Source organism: Oncorhynchus clarkii, unplaced genomic scaffold (genome assembly GCF_045791955.1).
Source record: "Oncorhynchus clarkii lewisi isolate Uvic-CL-2024 unplaced genomic scaffold, UVic_Ocla_1.0 unplaced_contig_1074_pilon_pilon, whole genome shotgun sequence".
In the NCBI taxonomy this organism is placed as follows: domain Eukaryota; kingdom Metazoa; phylum Chordata; class Actinopteri; order Salmoniformes; family Salmonidae; genus Oncorhynchus; species Oncorhynchus clarkii.
In genome coordinates, this window is record NW_027257946.1 from 667480 (window position 1) to 688385 (window position 20906).

The window sequence follows — 20906 nt, forward strand, 5'->3', positions numbered from 1 at the left end:
ACTAACTAACCCTACAGAAAGTATCCAATACTAACTAACCCTACAGAAAGTATCCAATACTAACCCTACAGAAAGTATCCAATACTAACCCTACAGAAAGTATCCAATACTAACCCTACAGAAAGTATCTAATACTAACTAACCCTACAGAAAGTATCCAATACTAACCCTACAGAAAGTATCTACTACTAATATGGATGTTTAGTTTGGTAACTCCACCAGACATGCAGTATGATGTTAATCACCAATGACTCCTCTAAGAGCTCTCTCTCTCTCACCATGACTCCTCTAAGAGCTCTCTCTCTCTCTCACCAACGACTCCACTAAGAGCTCTCTCTCTCTCACCAACGACTCCTCTAAGAGCTCTCTCTCTCTCTCTCTCTCTCACCAACGACTCCTCTAAGAGCTCTCTCTCTCTCTCTCACCAACGACTCCTGTAAGAGCTCTCTCTCTCTCACCAACGACTCCTCTAAGAGCTCTCTCTCTCACCAATGACTCCTCTAAGAGCTCTCTCTCTCACCAATGACTCCACTAAGAGGTCTCTCTCTCACCAATGACTCCTCTAAGAGCTCTCTCTCTCACCAATGACTCCACTAAGAGCTCTCTCTCTCAACAATGACTCCACTAAGAGCTCTCTCTCTCACCAACGACTCCACTAAGAGCTCTCTCTCTCTCTCTCACCAATGACTCCTCTAAGAGCTCTCTCTCTCACCAACGACTCCTCTAAGAGCTCTCTCTCTCTCACCAACGACTCCTCTAAGAGCTCTCTCTCACCAACGACTCCTCTCAGAGCTCTCTCTCTCTCACCAACGACTCCTCTAAGAGCTCTCTCTCACCAACGACTCCTCTCAGAGCTCTCTCTCTCACCAACGACTCCTCTAAGAGCTCTCTCTCACCAACGACTCCTCTAAGAGCTCTCTCTCTCTCACCAACGACTCCACTAAGAGCTCTCTCTCTCACCAACGACTCCTCTAAGAGCTCTCTCTAACCAACGACTCCTCTAAGAGCTCTCTCTAACCAACGACTCCTCTAAGAGCTCTCTCTCTCACCAACGACTCCTCTAAGAGCTCTCTCTCTCACCAACGACTCCTCTAAGAGCTCTCTCTAACCAACGACTCCTCTAAGAGCTCTCTCTCTCACCAACGACTCCTCTAAGAGCTCTCTCTCACCAACGACTCCTCTAAGAGCTCTCTCTAACCAACGACTCCTCTAAGAGCTCTCTCTCTCTCACCAACGACTCCTCTAAGAGCTCTCTCTAACTAACGACTCCTCTAAGAGCTCTCTCTCTCACCAACGACTCCTCTAAGAGCTCTCTCTCACCAACGACTCCTCTAAGAGCTCTCTCTCACCAACAACTCCTCTAAGAGCTCTCTCTAACCAACGACTCCTCTAAGAGCTCTCTCTCTCACCAACGACTCCTCTAAGAGGTCTCTGTCCTCTGAATGTTCCCGAGGGTGATTTAGGGCTGTTGTCAAGGCTTCCATTGTTAACATTCTAGAGCCCTTTCTTTCTGTCCAGACGAGCGGCAGAATGGATCGTGGTTAACCACAGGATCAGGGACTTAACACAGGAAGAGTTACGATGTCACCGTGTTTCTCCCAACTTCCCCAATGTACCACAACATAGAGACACATCCCCAAAGCAACATTAAGCAGATATACATGACACATTACAGCAGATTACACTATTTAAAACAACACATTTTATTCTCAAGTTAAAGTCAAATAGGTAGAATAGTGAAAGATCCCCAATCATTGTAGATTTAAGGTTAGCAATATTAAGCAGATGTGACAATACAGGTGACAGTATATAAACAATATGTTTTACTCTCAACAACAGATGACAGTACATGGAAATTAGCTTGAAAACTGCTCATTTCTTTCTGTGATGCCTTTTAAAATGTTCCTTCCCGGGGACTTGGTTTGTCCCACAATGCACTGCCAAAGTCACAGTAAAATTCCTTGTATGCTATTTCCTATCTCACTCTAGTTGTGTTCTGATGAGGGTGTCCCTGATGAATTTACTCACACAGAAGGGGTCCCAGGCCCCAAACAGTCTGAGAACCAACTGTTCTAACTAATGATCAGGGACTTCTGTTGCTCAGAAGATACGGTCCACCAACTTCTCTGTTAAATCTGAAGTCCAGCAGTTCAGTCATGTCTTATTCACCAAGAAGTCTCCTCTTACAGGTGGAAGCTAGTCTCTCTGTGTGTCTTACGTCATCGCTGTCTCTCTGTGTCTTACGTCAGGGCTCATCATGTCATCGCTGTCTCTCTGTCTCTGTGTCTTACGTCAGGGCTCATCATGTCATCGCTGTCTCTGTCTCTGTGTCTTACGTCAGGGCTCATCATGTCATCGCTGTCTCTCTGTGTCTTACGTCAGGGCTCATCATGTCATCGCTGTCTCTGTGTCTTACGTCAGGGCTCATCATGTCATCGCTGTCTCTATGTCTTACGTCAGGGCTCATCATGTCATCGCTGTCTCTCTGTGTCTTACGTCAGGGCTCATCATGTCATCGCTGTCTCTCTGTGTCTTACGTCAGGGCTCATCATGTCATCGCTGTCTCTCTGTGTCTTACGTCAGGGCTCATCATGTCATCGCTGTCTCTCTGTGTCTTACGTCATCGCTGTCTCTCTGTGTCTTACGTCAGGGCTCATCATGTCATCGCTGTCTCTCTGTGTCTTACGTCAGGGCTCATCATGTCATCGCTGTCTCTCTGTCTCTTACGTCAGGGCTCATCATGTCATCGCTGTCTCTCTGTGTCTTACGTCAGGGCTCATCATGTCATCACTGTCTCTCTCTCTGTACTCTACTGTGTGTTTCAAGGCCTGCATGCTTTTACAGCTGTTGCTCATTACAGAAGAACATTTCTCCCTGCACGTGAACGGCGATCTGATGTCTCCTCAGCCGGACCATGGTGATGAATCCTTTCTGACAGTCAGGACAGTGGTAAGGTCTCTCCCCTGTGTGTATCATCATGTGCTGCGTCAGATTGCAGCTCACACTAAACCCTTTACCACAGACAGTACACCGGTAGGGTTTCTCCCCCGTGTGGCTCCTCATGTGTGTCTGGAGATGACCCAGGACAGAGAAACACCGTCCACACTCAGTACAGCGGTGGGGTTTATACCCTGTGTGGATCCTCATGTGATTGGTTAGATTGGTTGCTCCTGCGAACCCTCTGCCGCAGACAGAACAGCGGTAGGGTTTCTCCCCTGTGTGGATTCTCATGTGTAACCTCAGAGCATTATTCTTAGTGAAACACTTACTGCAGAACTGACAAGTAAACTGAGCATCGATGTGAGCTTGAACGTGATCTTTTATCGCCTCTAACTCAACCTGTTTTCCACACACCCCACAGACACGTTCTCTCATCTTGGTGTGCATTCTCACATGTTTAAAGAAATAGCTTTTCATGAGAAACATTTTCCCACACACCTTACAGCGACTCTTAGAGGGAGAACTAGGATGGATCGACTTCCCTGCAGAGACGGGCTGAGAAGCACTGGGTGTCTCTAATAGTTGGCGGTCCTCTGTAGTTCCTCTTTTCAACTGTTCATATGAGGTGCTGGTACTCTGGGTCTGGTAGAGATGTGAGGGCTGAGGTGGGTCCTGATTACAGTCACTTTGCACACAAGCGGAAGTGAATATGAACTCTGTGGTGTCAGACTCCTGACCTTCCCCCAGACTGGTCCAGAGTTCCTGCTGTTCCTCTTTAATGTGAACGGGCTGTGGATCCTCCTGCCCCAGACTGTGGATCCTCCTGCTCCAGACTGTGGATCCTCCTGGCCCAGACTGTGGATCCTCCTGCCCCAGACTGTGGATCCACTCCTCCTGCTCAGAGGGAACCTGTTCTCCACAGGCTGGGAGCTGCTGCAGCTGGGTGTCTGGAAGGAAGGAAGCAGAGACAGAGATCAGAACATACACTGGGCCAGGTATTCCCAAACGGAGATACGCCAAATGAAAATGTGATTCCCATTTTCAAACAGTCCACTTATATTTTCCAATGGGGCTCTACATTTGGGTGAGGAGCCTTGTTCCACTGACAAAAATAGCGAAATAACAACACAATGTCAAATACAGGTGGCCTAGCCAAGTAATTAACATCCAATCACATTAACCGGGTAGCCTAGCCAAGTAATTAACATCCAATCACATTCATTAACCGTTACTCTCTCGTGGTAATTCCACTAACGGTCTGTGTGATGCCAGACGTAGCTGCTGCTCATGTTGGTATCTGTACTGATGGTGTAAAAGCCATGACAGGGAGACATAGTGGAGTGGTAACACGCCTGCAACAGTTGCTCCCGACGCCACTTGGGTAGACTGCAGCATCCACCGGGAGGCTCTTGGGTACACTGCAGCATCCACCAAGAGGCTCTTGGGTACACTGCAGCATCCACCGAGAGGCTCTTGGGTACACTGCAGCATCCACCGGGAGGCTCTTGGGTAGACTGCAGTATCAACCTAAAGGCTCTTGGGTAGACTGCAGCATCCACCGAGAGGCTCTTGGGTAGACTGCAGTATCAACCTAGAGGCTCTTGGGTAGACTGCAGTATCAACCTAAAGGCTCTTGGGTAGACTGCAGCATCAACCTAGAGGCTCTTGGGTAGACTGCAACATCCACCGAGAGGCTCTTGGGTACACTGCAACATCCACCCAGAGGCTCTTGGGTACACTGCAGCATCCACCAAGAGGCTCTTGGGTACACTACAGCATCCACCAAGAGGCTCTTGGGTAGACTGCAACATCCACAGAGAGGCTCTTGGGTACACTGCAGCATCCACCCAGAGGCTCTTGGGTACACTACAGCATCCCCCGAGAGGCTCTTGGGTAGACTGCAACATCCACCGAAAGGCTCTTGGGTACACTGCAGCATCCCCCCAGAGGCTCTTGGGTACACTACAGCATCCACCAAGAGGCTCTTGGGTAGACTGCAACATCCACAGAGAGGCTCTTGGGTACACTGCAGCATCCACCCAGAGGCTCTTGGGTACACTACAGCATCCCCCGAGAGGCTCTTGGGTAGACTGCAACATCCACCGAAAGGCTCTTGGGTACACTGCAGCATCCCCCGAGAGGCTCTTGGGTAGACTGCAACATCCACCCAGAGGCTCTTGGGTAGACTGCAACATCCACCCAGAGGCTCTTGGGTAGACTGCAGCATCCCCCGAGAGGCTCTTGGGTAGACTGCAACATCCACCGAAAGGCTCTTGGGTACACTACAGCATCCACCGAGAGGCTCTTGGGTAGACTGCAACATCCAATGAGAGGCTCTTGGGTACACTGCAGCATCCACCAAGAGGCTCTTGGGTAGACTGCAGCATCAACCTAGAGGCTCTTGGGTAGACTGCAACATCCACCGAGAGGCTCTTGGGTACACTGCAACATCCACCCAGAGGCTCTTGGGTAGACTGCAACATCCACCCAGAGGCTCTTGGGTACACTGCAGCATCCACCTAGAGGCTCTTGGGTAGATTGCAACATCCACCGAGAGGCTCTTGGGTACACTGCAGCATCCCCCGAGAGGCTCTTGGGTAGACTGCAACATCCACCCAGAGGCTCTTGGGTAGACTGCAGTATCAACCTAAAGGCTCTTGGGTAGACTGCAGCATCAACCTAGAGGCTCTTGGGTAGACTGCAACATCCACCGAGAGGCTCTTGGGTACACTGCAACATCCACCCAGAAGCTCTTGGGTACACTGCAGCATCCACCCAGAAGCTCTTGGGTACACTGCAGCATCCACCCAGAGGCTCTTGGGTACACTACAGCATCCACCGAGAGGCTCTTGGGTAGACTGCAAAATCCACCGAGAGGCTCTTGGGTAGACTGTAGCATCCACCGAGAGGCTCTTGGGTAGACTGCAACATCCACCCAGAGGCTCTTGGGTAGACTGCAGCATCCCCAGAGAGGCTCTTGGGTAGACTGCAGTATCAACCTAAAGGCTATGGGTAGACTGCAGCATCAACCTAGAGGCTCTTGGGTAGACTGCAGCATCAACCTAGAGGCTCTTGGGTACACTACAGCATCCCCCGAGAGGCTCTTGGGTAGACTGCAACATCCACCGAAAGGCTCTTGGGTACACTGCAGCATCCCCCCAGAGGCTCTTGGGTACACTGCAGCATCAACCTAGAGGCTCTTGGGTAGACTGCAACATCCACCGAGAGGCTCTTGGGTACACTGCAACATCCACCCAGAGGCTCTTGGGTAGACTGCAACATCCACCCAGAGGCTCTTGGGTACACTGCAGCATCCACCTAGAGGCTCTTGGGTAGATTGCAACATCCACCGAGAGGCTCTTGGGTACACTGCAGCATCCCCCGAGAGGCTCTTGGGTAGACTGCAACATCCACCCAGAGGCTCTTGGGTAGACTGCAGTATCAACCTAAAGGCTCTTGGGTAGACTGCAGCATCAACCTAGAGGCTCTTGGGTAGACTGCAACATCCACCGAGAGGCTCTTGGGTACACTGCAACATCCACCCAGATGCTCTTGGGTACACTGCAGCATCCACCCAGAAGCTCTTGGGTACACTGCAGCATCCACCCAGAGGCTCTTGGGTACACTACAGCATCCACCGAGAGGCTCTTGGGTAGACTGCAGTATCAACCTAGAGGCTCTTGGGTAGACTGCAGTATCAACCTAAAGGCTCTTGGGTAGACTGCAGCATCAACCTAGAGGCTCTTGGGTAGACTGCAACATCCACCGAGAGGCTCTTGGGTACACTGCAACATCCACCCAGAGGCTCTTGGGTACACTGCAGCATCCACCCAGAGGCTCTTGGGTACACTGCAGCATCCACCCAGAGGCTCTTGGGTACACTACAGCATCCACCGAGAGGCTCTTGGGTAGACTGCAACATCCACCGAGAGGCTCTTGGGTAGACTGTAGCATCCACCGAGAGGCTCTTGGGTAGACTGCAACATCCACCCAGAGGCTCTTGGGTAGACTGCAGCATCCCCCGAGAGGCTCTTGGGTAGACTGCAAAATCCACCGAGAGGCTCTTGGGTACACTGCAGCATCCCCCGAGAGGCTCTTGGTTAGACTGCAACATCCACTGAGAGGCTCTTGGGTACACTGCAGCATCCACCAAGAGGCTCTTGGGTAGACTGCAGCATCAACCTAGAGGCTCTTGGGTAGACTGCAACATCCACCGAGAGGCTCTTGGGTACACTGCAACATCCACCCAGAGGCTCTTGGGTAGACTGCAACATCCACTGAGAGGCTCTTGGGTACACTGCAGCATCCACCAAGAGGCTCTTGGGTACACTGCAGCATCCCCCGAGAGGCTCTTGGGTAGACTGCAACATCCACAGAGAGGCTCTTGGGTACACTGCAGCATCCCCCGAGAGGCTCTTGGGTAGACTGCAACATCCACCGAGAGGCTCTTGGGTACACTGCAGCATCCCCCGAGAGGCTCTTGGGTACACTACAGCATCCACCTAGAGGCTCTTGGGTAGACTGCAGCATCCCCTGAGAGGCTCTTGGGTAGACTGCAACATCCACCGAGAGGCTCTTGGGTACACTGCATCATCCCCCGAGACGCTCTTGGGTAGACTGCAACATCCCCTGAGAGGCTCTTGGGTAGACTGCAGCATCCACCGAGAGGCTCTTGGGTAGACTGCAGCATCCCCTGAGAGGCTCTTGGGTAGACTGCAGCATCCACCGAGAGGCTCTTGGGTACACTGCAGCATCCACTAAGAGGCTCTTGCTGCCAAGGGAATGCCTGACAGCTTGAAAGACGTTTTGGACACCACAGTGAAAATGGTTAACTTTGTTAAAGCAAGACCCCTGAACTCTCGTATATTTTCTGCACTTTGCAATGATATGGGCAGCGACCATGTGACCGTTTTACAACATACAGAAGAGCGCTGGTTATCAAGGGGGGAAGTATTGGCACGTTTTTTTTAAATTCAGAGACGAGCTTAAAGTTTTCTTTACTGACCATAGTTTTCACTTGTCTGACTGCTTGCATGATGACGAGTTTCTCACACGACTGGCCTATCTGGGGGATGTTTTTTCTGACCTGAATGAGCTCTTCTCTGTCTGCATTAACAACACACAGGTCTTTCCATCACTGCAGGATTTTGTGTGTAAATTAGCTCGAGCTAACGGACAATGTCAAATGTGATATAGCGAAGCATCGGAGTTACGCTGGTACTTTCCCGAAACAGATGACACAAACTGGATTCGTTAAACTGGATTCGTTATCCCTTTCATTTACATTATTATCTAAATGTTACCACAGGGTAGGCCTACACGAAACACAGCCCTTAATTTAAATGTTTCTAAAATCCACTATGGGAAACATTGTGGAAAAACAATTGGAACCATTTTCTTTTTTTGACTGCTAGGTTTTATGGGTATTATGACTCACACTGTGGTACTCTATTTAACTTTATGCTTTTTGAGAAAGTATTTATTGCTGATATAAAAGATAAGTTCCTTGTTTCCAAAACCGTATCCCAAGCTATGTCTGTTCTCGTTCAGACCGAACAACAAAACTCACCCGGAAGATTGAAACTCATCAATAGGCACTGCTGAACGGGGAAACACTACATTAACTCTGGGCACATTTACACAAAGCATCACAGAGCAGCAGTGCTGATCTGGGATCTGTCGATATAATCTAACGGGAAAACGGATCCCAGATAAGATACTCCTACTCTAAGATGCTTTGTGGATAAGGGCCCTGGTCCACTGAGGGGGCGACGGCATCTAGAAGCTAACTAACATCTACCTACTAACAATGTAAACATATCTAGTAAATCATTCACAAACCTGCTCTATACAACTTTATTTCTGGTTTAATAGTGATATCGAGCAGCTTCTGTAGACGGCTGTTCCTCTCTTCCGAGCGGGACATCTCGTCCTGATACTCGGCTATCGTTTTCTCCACGACCCGGAATATCTCTTCGGCAGCAGCTGCTAATCTCTGGTTGAAAAACGACCGTAATAGTTCTATTCTAGACATTTTAAACTTCGTAGTGAACAGCTAAATGAAGCTTATAAACTAGCAGTGTATTCTATGCGTTTAGAAAACAGGACGTAGAGTCAACGTCACTTCCGGTTTTGGGCTTCAAAATAAAAGCACTCATCGGAAAACTATGTAAAATAGAGAGAGTAATGTTAATTTCTAAGCAATGGCTGATATTATTATATAATACGTAATTAAAATAGATTAAATAATTATTGTAACACTAACATTTTAGTACAATTGACTGTTATTAGCTGTCGCACAATACAAGTGGAGTGATTAAAGGTGAGAGAGGCAGGTTGAGGTGGCCAGGGTCAGAGTAGTGCTGGAGACGTGGTATGTTGAGGTGACCAGGGTCAGAGTAGTGCTGGAGACGTGGTATGTTGAGGTGACCAGGGTCAGAGTAGTGCATGAGATGTGGTATGTTGAGGTGACAAGGGTTGTTGGCCTGAAGTAGGATCAGATAGGGTTAAAGTAGTGGAAAAAGGTTTGTTATCTCTAGTGGAATAAGGTCAGTCCTCTCTAGTGGAATAAGGTCTGTCCTCTAGTGGAATAAGGTCTGTCCTCTCTAGTGGAATAAGGTCCGTCCTCTCTAGTGGAATAAGGTCCGTCCTCTCTAGTGGAATAAGGTCTGTCCTCTCTAGTGGAATAAGGTCTGTCCTCTCTAGTGGAATAAGGTCTGTCCTCTCTAGTGGAATAAGGTCTGTCCTCTTGAGGAATAAGGTCTGTTCTCTTGTGGAATAAGGTCTGTCCTCTCAAGTGGAATAAAGTCTGTCCTCTTGTGGAATAAAGTCTGTCCTCTTGTGGAATAAAGTCTGTCCTCTTGTGGAATAAAGTCTGTCCTCTAGTGGAACAAGGTCTGTCCTCTCAGGTCGTTGGCCTGGGGTAGGATTAGATGGGGTTAAAGTAGTGGAATAAGGTGGTGGGTTTTAATGAGGGCTAGTTGGTACCATCACGGCTACAAAATCATCCCCAGCTTCCAATTGGCTCATTCATCCCCCCTCCTCTCGCCTGTAACTATTCCCCAGGTCATTGCTGTAAATGAGAATGTGTTCTCAGTCAACTTACCCTGTAAAATAAGGCTTAATTAAAACATTTAAATGTATATTGTATTTTTCCCGTTTGCCTTTTTCCGTCACAAAGTTGAATGGGTTTATACTATAGTTCAGTTGGTGGCGGTAATGCAACATATTGGATGCCAACCGCCGTTAAACTCCACCGAAGAAGAAGAACGTCCTGCTTGGTCTTCTCTGAGAGGAAGAGGCGAAGCTGGGACCAAAATCTGTCTTCTCCAGTAGGTGGCGTTGTTTCCGCTCACCAAGCGAGGAGTTTTTTTTATGGAGATCAATGACAGTGTCGAATATGGTTGACAAAAAATTTAATGGCTTATTTGCTCGAATAGACGTATCGTAATGATTAGGTTTCTATGCGGGTACTGATATAAGTAGGACACGTGACATCCCGGCAACTTTGAGAAAAAAAAACACTTGATATCGAAGTTGTGCCTGGTCGTCACTAGTTACCACCGCCACAAAGTCCTAAATCTCACCTATCAATATAATGGATCATATGTGGTCCACTTCCCAAGCGTTCCCACAAGTCTCGCAATGCAGCGCCTCTGGTTTTAGAAACTGATTTTAAAAATGCTAAGGTCTGGGGGTTGCGAAACAATGTGAAGCACAAGGCCTTATTTTAATTTGCTAAACAACTTCGGGAAAAATATAGATATTTTTTAGGAGTCGCGCTCAAATTCTGCTGATTCCAACTTCTGAACGCTCCACTGGGGTCATTACAATGAAAAATACCTTTGGTGGTAATATTCTACACTCGGACTGTGACCCCTTTGTTTACTTATCTTGTGATCAGTTACAATGACATTACGCTCATTCCTGTAAACTTCTACGGGTACAACACCAAACATGAGAATGATGAGTTGCTTGAATCTGTAGAGAAACATAAATATGTATGTTCATTGGTTATCTAAATGTCCCAATTCGTTATTATTGATAGGAGGGGACTTGAACATTACTATAAATAATTCATCTGATAGATGGCCCCCTGATAGGCCAACCAATCAGAATTTGGGTTTAATACTTTTTCACGGAAAAGTTTGATCTTACGGAGAGAGAGGTTTCTGGCCGACAGATCATTCACTTGGAGTAACACAACAGGTTCCAGACACAATAATGACTACAAGATATTAGCCTTACTACTTGCACAAATAATTAAAGTCCTGGATGCAGTCATTGATGAAACACAGGCTGGCTTTATGAGGAACAGACATATTTCTAACAATATCAGACTAGTATTATACAAGCTTGACTACTCAGACCTGAGAACAGAGGATAGCTTCGTATTATTTTTATTGACTACTCAGACCTGATAACAGTGGATAGCTTCGTATTATTTTTATTGACTACTCAGACCTGATAACAGTGTATAGCTTCGTATTATTTTTATTGACTACTCAGACCTGATAACAGAGGATAGCTTCGTATTATTTTTATTGACTACTCAGACCTGATAACAGAGGATAGCTTCGTATTATTTTTATTGACTACTCAGACCTGCTAACTGAGGATAGCTTCATATTATTTTTATAAAGCATTTGACACAGTAGAGCATCAGTTCCTCTTCCACTCCCTTGAGACATTTGGCTTTGGGGATTTTTTCTGTAAGGCTATTAAAACTCTCAATACGAATGGTAACAGCTCTATCAAACTGAAACATGGCCCCTCACCTAGATTTGAGTTGAAGAGAGGAACTAGGTCAAGTTGTCCTATCTCACTGTATCTGTTTTTATTAATCACACAACTTCTTACAAATGATTTAAATAGTCCAGTACAAGGTATTTCCATAGATGGTAAAGAAATTATTATAAGCCAGCTGGCTGACGATACTACACTTGTTCTGAAAGACACTAGTCAGATGACCAATTCAAACAATGTGATGTGTCATTTATTATGTCTTAACATGAATACATGTGAACTCATGGCTGTCAAAGATTGTGACATATGATGGTTTTCCAGTGAAAGAATATATTACACATTTAGGCATAACCGTCACTAAGGATCAGAAGTCTACAGGCTTACTACATTTTAACCATCTTGTTCTTTTTTAAACAGAAGAAGCTAAATCAATGGCTACAGAGGGACTTCTCTTTAAAAGGAAGAGTCCTAATAATCAAGGCTGAAGGTATCTCTAGACTAACATACGCTATCTTTATATCTTGACGGTAAAATCAGCAAGGAGATAGAACAGATGCTTTTCAACTTTCTGTGGAGAAACCGTACCCGTTACGCTAGGAAAGCTGTTGTAATGAACACATGAGAATGGTGGGTTGAATTTTCTGGACTTTACTACCTTAAATAATACTTTTGAGATCAATTGGATAAAACAATTCCTAAGAAGACCCACTTCTATGTGGAACTGTACTCCTGTGTTCTCTGCTTTCGGTGGCCTTGATGTCCTGTTGGTTTGGAATTAGAATATTGTCAAAGTTCTAGTGAAACTCTCTGTTTTTCATCAGCATGTTTTCTAGTGAAACTCTCTGTTTTTCATCAGCATGTTTTCTAGTGAAACTCTCTGTTTTTCATCAGCATGTTTTCTAGTGAAACTCTCTGTTTTTCATCAGCATGTTTTCTAGTGAAACTCTCTGTTTTTCATCAGCATGTTTTCTAGTGAAACTCTCTGTTTTTCATCAGCAGGTTTCTAGTGAAACTCTCTGCTTTTCATCAGCATGTTTTCTAGTGAAACTCTCTGTTTTTCATCAGCATGTTTTCTAGTGAAACTCTCTGTTTTTCATCAGCAGGTTTTCTAGTGAAACTCTCTGTTTTTCATCAGCATGTTTTCTAGTGAAACTCTCTGTTTTTCATCAGCATGTTTTCTAGTGAAACTCTCTGTTTTTCATCAGCATGTTTTCTAGTGAAACTCTCTGTTTTTCATCAGCATGTTTTCTAGTGAAACTCTCTGTTTTTCATCAGCATGTTTTCTAGTGAAACTCTCTGTTTTTCATCAGCATGTTTTCTAGTGAAACTCTCTGTTTTTCATCAGCATGTTTTCTAGTGAAACTCTCTGTTTTTCATCAGCATGTTTTCTAGTGAAACTCTCTGTTTTTCATCAGCAGGTTTCTAGTGAAACTCTCTGTTTTTCATCAGCATGTTTTCTAGTGAAACTCTCTGTTTTTCATCAGCAGGTTTTCTAGTGAAACTCTCTGTTTTTCATCAGCATGTTTTCTAGTGAAACTCTCTGTTTTTCATCAGCATGTTTTCTAGTGAAACTCTCTGTTTTTCATCAGCATGTTTTCTAGTGAAACTCTCTGTTTTTCATCAGCATGTTTTCTAGTGAAACTCTCTGTTTTTCATCAGCATGTTTTCTAGTGAAACTCTCTGTTTTTCATCAGCATGTTTTCTAGTGAAACTCTCTGTTTTTCATCAGCAGGTTTTCTAGTGAAACTCTCTGTTTTTCATCAGCAGGTTTTCTAGTCATGGTCCTTAATTAATAAGCACAGATTTTATATATGGAATAATCGGGACATATTGTATAAAAACACTTGTTTGTTTTTAGAATATTGGTTCTGAAATAATATGCTATTGGTGAGCCAACTGGTAAATTCAGAGGGTCTTTTACTTAGTTATAAGGAATTCTTATTCCTTTACAAGGTCCCTGTAACACCTAAAAGTGTTGTGATTGTTTTAGATGCCATTCCCTCTGGTGTTGCTGTATTATTCAGGAACCTGACCCCGTCAAGACCTGACCCCGTCAAGACCTGACCCCGTCAAGACCTGACGCCGTCAAGACCTGACCCCGTCAATACCTGACCCCGTCAAGACCTGACCCCGTCAAGACCTGACCCCGTCAAGACCTGACCCCGTCAAGACCTGACCCCGTCAAGACCTGACCCCGTCAAGACCTGACCCCGTAAAGACCTGACCCCGTCAAGACCTGACCCCGTCAAGACCTGACCCCGTTAAGACCTGACCCCGTCAAGACCTGACCCCGTCAAGACCTGACCCCGTCAAGACCTGACCCCGTCAAGACCTGACCCCGTCAAGACCTGACCCCGTCAAGACCTGACCCCGTCAAGACCTGACCCCGTCAAGACCTGACCCCGTCAAGACCTGACCCCGTTAAGACCTGATCCCGTCAAGACCTGACCCTCAGAACATACCTATGATTAACCATGTTGACTCATCAGCAGGAGAGATGAGTTTTTCTGTTGGTCTGTTCAACAACAATAGAACTATAGGAACCTTGTTTCAACAGGATGTTGCATCAATACCTTATGGCATGTTGGTCCATTCAACAACAATAGAACTATAGGAACCTTGTTTCAACAGGATGTTGTATCTATTCCTTATGTCATGCCATATTGGAACGGTTTTATTGATCATGTCTGTTGGAAAAAAGTTTGGATATTGCCACACACATACCTACTTATTAACAAAATTAAGGAAGTTTCTTTAAAAATGATTAATAAATATTATCCTGCCAACCACCATATCATGAAGAAATTTTAAGAAAATATAAATTCAAATGGTACCTTTTGTAATGACCACCCAGAAACAGTGTTGTATCTTTTGTAATGACCACCCAGAAACAGTGTTGTATCTTTTGTAATGACCACCCAGAAACAGTGTTGTATCTTTTGTAATGACCACCCAGAAACAGTGTTGTATCTTTTGTAATGACCACCCAGAAACAGTGTTGTACCTTTTGTAATGACCACCCAGAAACAGTGTTGTACCTTTTGTAATGACCACCCAGAAACAGTGTTGTATCTTTTGTAATGACCACCCAGAAACAGTGTTGTATCTTTTGTAATGACCACCCAGAAACAGTGTTGTATCTTTTTCGGTATTTTATACATTTAAGGAATAAGACATCAGTAGATTTATAATCAAACACATTTATGAAGATTTTACACTACTGTGGAGAGATGTACTGCTTGGATTATTTACCTACGATAGAAATAAGTTGATACAATTAATTTCATTATTCTTTTGGCCATATTCACAAATGTAAATTTACAAACAAAACACCACATTTTACATTACATTAAAATAAATGGAACTTTATTTTAAGACAACTAAATACAACAAATAAGCTGTTAGAATGATAAACGTGTATATTCCCCTTGAGGTCGTTGTGTAACGTGATAATTGTACCCCCAAGCCCCGCCCCCAGCCCCGCCTCCAGCCCCTCCCCTAGCCCAATTGTTCTTGGGATATTCTTTATATATGCTTGTGTTCCCCCATGTACTTTTTTTGTATTGATTTGTTGTTTATAATAATAATACAAAAATGTAATGTATAAAAAATCTGAAAAAATATATCGCTAAGGTCTGACTTTTTCAGACCGGCATTTCTATAGACAACCCCGTGTATATTTTGGGTCCTGAGTCAACGTGGGACAGTGCGTTTGTGTCATGCCGAATTTGTTGTCAAGTGTTTGTGTTTTTAATGTCAGTAGTTCTATTTTGACATTACTAGTTTGGGATATTGGACAGTAACTGTGACGACTTATCATGATGCCGGGGGAGAATCTTTCCAAAATCGCTTCAGGAGCAACTACTGGAGCCTGTCAAAACTGCACTGTGCTTCACCAGGTGAGGAGAGAAAGGCTCTGGCTACTGGTCTATGCTTGCTTCAAACCTGGAGAAAAAGATAGTTAGCTAATATTTCACCAAACTATACTGACGGACAATCCATCCTCTCTCTCATTGTAGAACCTAAACGAATATGTGGCAGCTCTCCTGGTTTTGAAACAGAAAACTATTGACTCCGAGTAAGTAACTAACGTTATTAGACTTGTGTGATGAGATGAGGCTGTACAGGCCCCTAAAACACAGCTAACTACATACATACTCAGGGTGGGGGCTATTCAATCAAACAGCTAACTACATACTCAGGGTGGGGGCTATTCAATCAAACAACTAACTAACTACATACATACTCAGGGTGGGGGCTATTCAATCAAACAGCTAACTACATACATACTCAGGGTGGGGGCTATTCAATCAAACAGCTATCTACATATATACTCAGGGTGGGGGCTATTCAATCAAACAGCTAACTACATATATACTCAGGGTGGGGGGCTATTCAATCAAACAGCTAACTACATACATACTCAGGGTGGGGGCTATTCAATCAAACAACTAACTAACTACATACATACTCAGGGTGGGGGCTATTCAATCAAACAGCTAACTACATATATACTCAGGGTGGGGGCTATTCAATCAAACAGCTAACTACATATATACTCAGGGTGGGGGCTATTCAATCAAACAACTAACTAACTACATACATACTCAGGGTGGGGGCTATTCAATCAAACAGCTATCTACATATATACTCAGGGTGGGGGCTATTCAATCAAACAGCTAACTACATATATACTCAGGGTGGGGGCTATTCAATCATACAGCTAACTAACTACATACATACTCAGGGTGGGGGCTATTCAATCAAACAGCTAACTAACTACATACATACTCAGGGTGGGGGCTATTCAATCAAACAGCTAACTAACTACATATATACTCAGGGTGGGGGCTATTCAATCAAACAGCTAACTACATACTCAGGGTGGGGGGCTATTCAATCAAACAGCTAACTAACTACATATATACTCAGGGTGGGGGGCTATTCAATCAAACAGCTAACTACATACTCAGGGTGGGGGGCTATTCAATCAAACAGCTAACTAACTACATACATACTCAGGGTGGGGGGCTATTCAATCAAACAGCTAACTACATACTCAGGGTGGGGGGCTATTCAATCAAACAGCTAACTAACTACATACATACTCAGGGTGGGGGCTATTCAATCAAACAGCTAACTACATACTCAGGGTGGGGGCTATTCAATCAAACAGCTAACTAACTACATACATACTCAGGGTGGGGGCTATTCAATCAAACAGCTAACTACATACTCAGGGTGGGGGGCTATTCAATCAAACAGCTAACTACATACTCAGGGTGGGGGGCTATTCAATCAAACAGCTAACTACATACTCAGGGTGGGGGCTATTCAATCAAACAGCTAACTAACTACATAAATACTCAGGGTGGGGGCTATTCAATCAAACAGCTAACTAACTACATATATACTCAGGGTGGGGGGGCTATTCAATCAAACAGCTAACTACATACTCAGGGTGGGGGGCTATTCAATCAAACAGCTAACTAACTACATATATACTCAGGGTGGGGGGCTATTCAATCAAACAGCTAACTACATACTCAGGGTGGGGGGCTATTCAATCAAACAGCTAACTAACTACATACATACTCAGGGTGGGGGCTATTCAATCAAACAGCTAACTACATACTCAGGGTGGGGGCTATTCAATCAAACAGCTAACTAACTACATACATACTCAGGGTGGGGGCTATTCAATCAAACAGCTAACTACATACTCAGGGTGGGGGGCTATTCAATCAAACAGCTAACTACATACTCAGGGTGGGGGGCTATTCAATCAAACAGCTAACTACATACTCAGGGTGGGGGCTATTCAATCAAACAGCTAACTAACTACATATATACTCAGGGTGGGGGCTATTCAATCAAACAGCTAACTAACTACATATATACTCAGGGTGGGGGGGCTATTCAATCAAACAGCTAACTAACTACATACATACTCAGGGTGGGGGCTATTCAATCAAACAGCTAACTACATACTCAGGGTGGGGGGCTATTCAATCAAACAGCTAACTACATACTCAGGGTGGGGGGCTATTCAATCAAACAGCTAACTACATACTCAGGGTGGGGGCTATTCAATCAAACAACTAACTAACTACATACATACTCAGGGTGGGGGCTATTCAATCAAACAGCTAACTACATACATACTCAGGGTGGGGGGATATTCAATCAAACAGCTAACTACATACATACTCAGGGTGGGGGCTATTCAATCAAACAGCTAACTACATACATACTCAGGGTGGGGGGCTATTCAATCAAACAGCTAACTACATACATAATCAGGACTGGGGGATATTCAATCAAACTCTGTAGTCTGGTTCCCTGGAAGTTGAAAACAAACCTGCATTGTCTGAATTCTGATGACAGTTTCATTCCACTTGTCAATAAACATCTGTGTGGAAACGGAGCCAGACACGACGTTAAAGCTATATGTCTGTCTGCTACACATGTCACAGAGCAGCAACAGTGTTGTCATTGACCCGGTGGCTGGTTTGACTGACTAGGACCCATAGACTCTATCTAGACTCATCTGATGTAGCTAGCTGTGTTTTGGAACTGAAAATGACAATGTTAAACACATATGTAGCTAGGCCTACCATGTAGCTATGTAGCTAGGCCTACCATGTAGCTATGTAGCTAGGCCTACCATGTAGCTATGTAGCTAGGCCTACCATGTAGCTATGTAGCTAGGCCTACCATGTAGCTATGTAGCTAGGCCTACCATGTAGCTATGTAGCTAGGCCTACCATGTAGCTATGTAGCTAGGCCTACCATGTTTAATGTAACAGGTGGAGTGAATGACTGGTATGTTTTAGAAACGGTAGGCTACTAATGTAATCTGTTTAACTTTTTTTTTTTCAGTCACCTGCTGAGTGAATATCAAGGGAAGTGTGAAGATATCCTTTCAAAAGTCCATTCACTCTCTTCAGTTGTTAGGTCTCAGCCATTCATGCTCTTCAGCCTCTCTTCAGTCATTAATTAGGTCTCAGCCATTCATGCTCTTCAGCCTGTCTTCAGTCATTCATTAGGTCTCAGCCATTCATGCTCTTCAGCCTGTCTTCAGTCATTCATTAGGACTCAGCCATTCATGCTCTTCAGCCTCTCTTCAGTCGTTAATTAGGTTCTCAGCCATTCATGCTCTTCAGCCTCTCTTCAGTCATTAATTAGGTCTCAGCCATTCATGCTCTTCAGCCTCTCTTCAGTCATTCATTAGGTCTCAGCCATTCATGCTCTTCAGCCTCTCTTCAGTCATTAATTAGGTCTCAGTGCCTCCCTTGGAATGAACAGAACAGAAAACTGTTCTGATTGGCTGGCTCTGGTACTAATGGCCACTATTTCCGACTTCACTACTCTCACTCCTGTCACTGGTGTTACAAGATAACACCATCATAATAAGTCTGTTTTGACTTCACTGGTGTTACAGTATAACACCATCATAACAAGTCTGTTTTGACTTCACTGGTGTTACAATATAACACCATCATAACAAGTCTGTTTTGACTTCACTGGTTACAGTGGGATGAGAGGTTCAAGGTGATTATGTATTGTACTGACCTCGTCCTTAGTGGAAGTGACCATTTAGACTTCTATGGGAGTGGCCATTTAGACTTCTATGGGAGTGGCCATTTAGACTTCTATGGGAGTGGCCATTTAGACTTCTATGGGAGTGGCCATTTAGACTTCTATGGGAGTGGCCATTTAGACTTCTATGGGAGTGGCCATTTAGACTTCTATGGGGGTGACCATTAGAATTCTATGGGGGTGACCTTACTGAGGTAAAGGCTACCTGCCACCCCCATTGGCCCAACAGCCTTATCCACAAGGCTACCTGCCACCCCCATTGGCCCAACAGCCTTATCCACAAGGCTACCTGCCACCCCCATTGGCCCAATAGCCTTATCCACAAGGCTACCTGCCACCCCCATTGGCCCAACAGCCTTATCCACAAGGCTACCTGCCACCCCCATTGGCCCAACAGTCTTATCCACAAGGCTACCTGCCACCCCCATTGGCCCAACAGCCTTATCCACAAGGCTACCTGCCACCCCCATTGGCCCAACAGCCTTATCCACAATGCTACCTGCCACCCCCATTGGCCCAACAGTCTTATCCACAAGGCTACCTGCCACCCCCTTTGGCCCAACAGCCTTATCCACAAGGCTACCTGCCACCCCCATTGGCCCAACAGTCTTATCCACAAGGCTACCCACAAGGCTACCTGCCACTCCCATTGGCCCAACAGCCTTATCCACAAGGCTACCTGCCACCCCCATTGGCCCAACAGTCTTATCCACAAGGCTACCTGCCACCCCCATTGGCCCAACAGCCTTATCCACAAGGCTACCTGCCACCCCCATTGGCCCAACAGTCTTATCCACAAGGCTACCTGCCACCCCCATTGGCCCAACAGTCTTATCCACAAGGCTACCTGCCACCCCCATTGGCCCAACAGCCTTATCCACAAGGCTACCTGCCACCCCCATTGGCCCAACAGCCTTATCCACAAGGCTACCTGCCACCCCATTGGCCCAACAGCCTTATCCACAAGGCTACCTGCCACCCCCATTGGCCCAACAGACTTACCCACAAGGCTACCTGCCACCCCCATTGCACTACTGTCAGTGTTGTTAGAAGTGTTCGTCTAGCTCAGTTGATAGAGCGTAGCGCTGGCAACGCTAGGATAGTGTGTTCGATTCCCAGAACCACCCGTACCTAAAAATGTATGCACGCATTAATGCTTTGGATAAAAGGCCTCTGCTTTAATTCCAGGATTATGAAGTGTTTTCCTTGACAGTTTGTTTACAGCTCCAGACATCCCAGAGGTATGACACATTTCATTTCTCCAGTTCCTCTTTACTAAATGCTCTTCTATGTCTTTGTGAGTATTTGACATGTTATGGAAACTTATATGGTTGACAACATAAAGTTGTTCATTAGTTTCTGTCACACGACATTGTTCCAGGGAGACCAGTAAGCAGCGTATACAACTTGATGATCTGCAGTTGAAAGTAGCTTCTCTGGTAAAGCAACATGCAGAGTACGAAGCCGTGCGGGCAGAGCTGGAGGCTAAGCAGGTAAGAGATGTGAAATGCTCCGTTCTACTCATCATGACAGTGTTGTGTCCTGGAGAGCTCTAACAGAGCTGTGTCCTGGAGAGCTCTAACAGAGCTGTGTCCTATTGTTCATTAGAACGTGCGTTG

At 45.3% G+C, this 20906-nt stretch overlaps 1 protein-coding gene across 1 annotated transcript; it reads right to left on the minus strand.

Annotated features, from left to right (window-relative positions):
* Positions 1-1679: 1679 nt before the first annotated feature.
* LOC139394157 (zinc finger protein ZFP2-like) lies at positions 1680-8979 on the minus strand. Its single transcript, XM_071142195.1, has 2 exons — positions 8782-8979; positions 1680-3887 (listed from the first exon to the last, which is right to left on the minus strand). The coding sequence occupies exons 1-2, from the start codon at positions 8972-8974 to the stop codon at positions 2839-2841; spliced, it is 1242 nt and encodes a 413-aa protein (XP_070998296.1). The 5' UTR covers positions 8975-8979; the 3' UTR covers positions 1680-2838.
* Positions 8980-20906: the final 11927 nt, after the last annotated feature.